At 47.3% G+C, this 3,625-nt stretch overlaps 1 protein-coding gene across 1 annotated transcript; it reads left to right on the plus strand.

Moving 5' to 3' along the window:
* Nucleotides 1–362: 362 nt before the first annotated feature.
* LOC117318998 lies at nt 363–2,949 on the plus strand. Its single transcript, XM_033873912.1, has 2 exons — nt 363–2,437; nt 2,532–2,949. Exons 1-2 carry the CDS (start codon nt 363–365, stop codon nt 2,947–2,949), a joined length of 2,493 nt encoding a protein of 830 aa, XP_033729803.1.
* The last annotated feature ends 676 nt before the right edge of the window (nt 2,950–3,625 follow it).

Raw genomic sequence — 3,625 nt, forward strand, 5'->3', positions numbered from 1 at the left:
TTATCGGGGAAACGTGTCTTGGCAGGATCCACAAACCTGATCAGGTTGATGTAATGAAGACTAACATCCTCAGAGGTGGAAGAACGACCTTCTTTGAGGAATGCGAGAACAACATTCAGGTGAAGGAATCAACTGATCTGTGCCAAAATGTATTCCTGCGCACCCAGGATGATGAGAAATTAGGACACTCGATTGAAGACACTTCCTTCCTGGAGACTATGAGACAGGAATTTTCGAGAAACCCAGATGGGTCCTGGTCAGCTCCTCTTCCCTTCCGGTATCCTAGACCCCGTCTCCCCAACAATCAACCTCTGGCCTTGAAGAGAGCTCGCATGCTCGATGCTAGTCTTTAGAAGAACGAGATGAAAAGGAAACACATGGTAGATTTCATGAAGGACATCATGTACAGAGGCCATGCCGAGGAAGCTCCTCCTATAACTGATGACAAAGAGCGATGGTACCTTCCGTTATTCGGAGTTTATCATCCCAAGAAGCCGGGGAAGATACGTGGCGTGTTCGATTCCTCCGCAACCTTTCAAGACATGTCTTTGAACCAAATTCTAATGAAGGGCCCGGACTTGACAAACAACCTTCTCGGCGTCCTGCTGCGGTTCAGAAAAGGTAGGGTAGCAGTAACAGCAGACATCCAGCAGATGTTCTATTGTTTCTCAGTCCGACCTGACCACCGAGATTTTCTCAGGTTTTACTGGTATGAAGAGAACGACCCATCTCGCCCACTTAGGGAATATCGGATGACCAAGCATGTGTTTGGAAATTCTCCCTCGCCAGCAGTGGCTAGTTATGGTCTCCGGCTGACAGCGAGCGAGGCAGAAGTGGAGTATGGGACAGATGTTGGTGAGTTTGTCAAGAACAACTTCTATGTGGACGACGGTCTTGCTTCTCTACCTACACCGGAGAAAGCCATTGACCTTATTCACCGCACACAGGGAGCATTGTCCACAGCAGGCATCCGCCTTCATAAGATCTGTTCAAATTCGCAGGAAGTTTTGAAGTTTTTCCCTCCAGAGGATCTGGCACAGGATCTCAAGGATTTGGACCTCGGGTGCGAGAACCTACCTTCTCAGCGGAGTCTTGGTCTATGTTGGAATTTGAGCTCAGATACCTTCTCTTTCAAAACCTCAAATGAGTCCAAACCGTACACTCGTCGTGGTGTGCTTTCAACAATTAACAGTCTTTTTGACCCTATCGGTTTTTTGGGTCCTGTGACTATCTTAGGTAAACTGTTACTACAAAAAATGGTCGAGGAGACTCTTGACTGGGACGAGCCCCTCTCGGAAGCTCAGCGAGAAGAGTGGCAATCCTGGGAAGGATCCTTACATGAGCTAGACGGCTTGCACATCTTGCGAAGGACGCCACTCGCAGAAGACGACCTCTCTAACATGGTCCATATCTTTTCCGACGCCTCAGAAAAAGCAATAGCTGCTGTAGCGTATCTGCAGACAGTGGACGCAACTGGATCCACGCACATCAGTTTCTTGATGGGAAAGACCAAAGTCGCTCCAAAACATGGCCATTCTATCCCGCGATTGGAATTGTGCGCCGCCCTGATGGCAGTCGAAATTGGAGAGTGCCTTTTCAATGAGCTATCTTTGGAACCTGGGTCCATGACCTTTTACTCGGACAGCAAGGTAGTTTTGGGTTATCTTAAAAACACAACCAGGCGTTTCTATGTCTATGTCAGCAACAGAGTCGAACGGATCTTACGATTTAGTAAGAGAGAACAGTGGCTTTATGTCGAGTCTCAGCAGAATCCGGCAGATCAGGGAGCTCGAGGAGTACTCACATCTACTCTGAAAGACAGTTTGTGGATTCACGGACCTGGTCAACTTCAGCAAAATCAATCCAACGATTTAGTAGAAGATACGTTTCCCTTGGTAGAACCATTAGAGGATAAGGAAATTCGCCCAGACGTTCGTGTGATGAAGACTGAAGTCAGTTCAAAACCAGTCAGTGATCTATTTGAGAAGTTTTCGAGCTGGACCAAATTAACCGAAATTGTGTCTTGCGTGATGCGTGCCGCAAAACGTTTCAAAGACGGGATAGGCAGGAAGTCTGAAAAGAATGTGGATCTGAGCCCATTTGAATGGAAGAGAAGGGCAGAGGAATTCATTATCAAAGAAGTTCAGGATGGGTCATACGGGAGGGAAGTTAGTAATCTCCTCAATAAAGAGGCAATTCCCAAGAACAGCTCAATAGAAGCTCTGACCCCTACGATCGATGATGACGGCATCCTGCGGGTTGGTGGAAGACTTAGAAAGTCTAACTTGTCTGCCTTGGAAAAAAAACCCCATTCTAATTCCCGGGAAGCATCATGTAGCAACCTTGCTCACTCGACATTTCCATGCGTCGGTGAAACACCAGGGGAGACACTTCACGGAAGGCGCGATTCGAGCAAACGGTTTTTGGATCACAGGAGGTAAACGCCTCGTTTCTCTGATCATACACCGCTGTGTCACCTGTCGCAAATTGCGTGGGAATCCTTGCTTACCTTCTGATCGTCTTGTTCCCAGTCCTCCCTTTACATGTGTCGGAGTAGACGTCTTTGGCCCATGGGAAGTAACCTCTAGGAAGACCAGAGGTGGCACAGCAAGCAGCAAACGATGGGCTGCACTCTTCACCTGCATGACCACTAGAGCGATCCATATAGAAGTGTTAGAAGACATGACGTCAGCATCCTTCATCAATGCGGTGAGGCGTTTCTATGCAATTCGAGGGAAAGTTCGCGAGTTCCGATCCGATCTGCAGATTGACACTATAAATGTAGAGGACGATGTCCTCAAACCGTACCTATTCCAATCGGGTACAGTGTGGAAGTTCAATCCCCCCCCCCCATGCATCCCACTTCGGCGGAACCTGGGAACGCATGATTGGAATTGCTCGTCGGATATTGGAGTCAATGCTGCAGGAAAACCAAAACAGGAAGCTTAATCACGAGATTCTGGTAACCCTTATGGCTGAAGTGAGCGCTATAGTCAACGCGAGGCCTCTAGTACCTGTGTCAACAGATGTCGAAAACCCATTCATACTATCACCTGCCACTCTACTTACTCAAAAGTCAGGAAATCCACCAAGTGGATATGATTTCTTGGATGTCAAGGACATGTACAAGTCGTCATGGAGACACATCCAAGTACTCGCAGATCAGTTTTGGAATCGTTGGAGCAAAGAGTATCTCTCAACACTTCAAATGCGTCGAAAATGGCACGATGTAAAGGAAAATGTCAAGCCAGGGGATGTTATCCTTTTGAGGGATGCTACCCACGCAACGCGTGGCCCCTTGGAATTGTTCTTCGGACGTTCCCCAGCGATGACGGTCTAGTCAGGAAAGTCGAGGTCAAAGTCACAAGGGAAGGTCACACGTCGACATTCATCCGCCCAGTCAAGGATGTTGTAGAGTTGTTGCCAGGCGACAATCATACTATGTGATGTGAAGGACATTTTGGAATTAACCTTTTCTATCAAGGTGAGTAGACATTTCTTTATTTCGGTTAGGTTAAAGGTCGATTGGGGATTTCTTCAGGTAAGAATTCATGTTAATCTGTTTGTTAAGAAGTGTTGATATATTCATATCAGGCGAGGAGTGTGCTGTCTGCATGGTAAGTGA

The sequence above is a fragment of the Pecten maximus genome, unplaced genomic scaffold (assembly GCF_902652985.1).
Source record: "Pecten maximus unplaced genomic scaffold, xPecMax1.1, whole genome shotgun sequence".
NCBI lineage: Eukaryota > Metazoa > Mollusca > Bivalvia > Pectinida > Pectinidae > Pecten > Pecten maximus.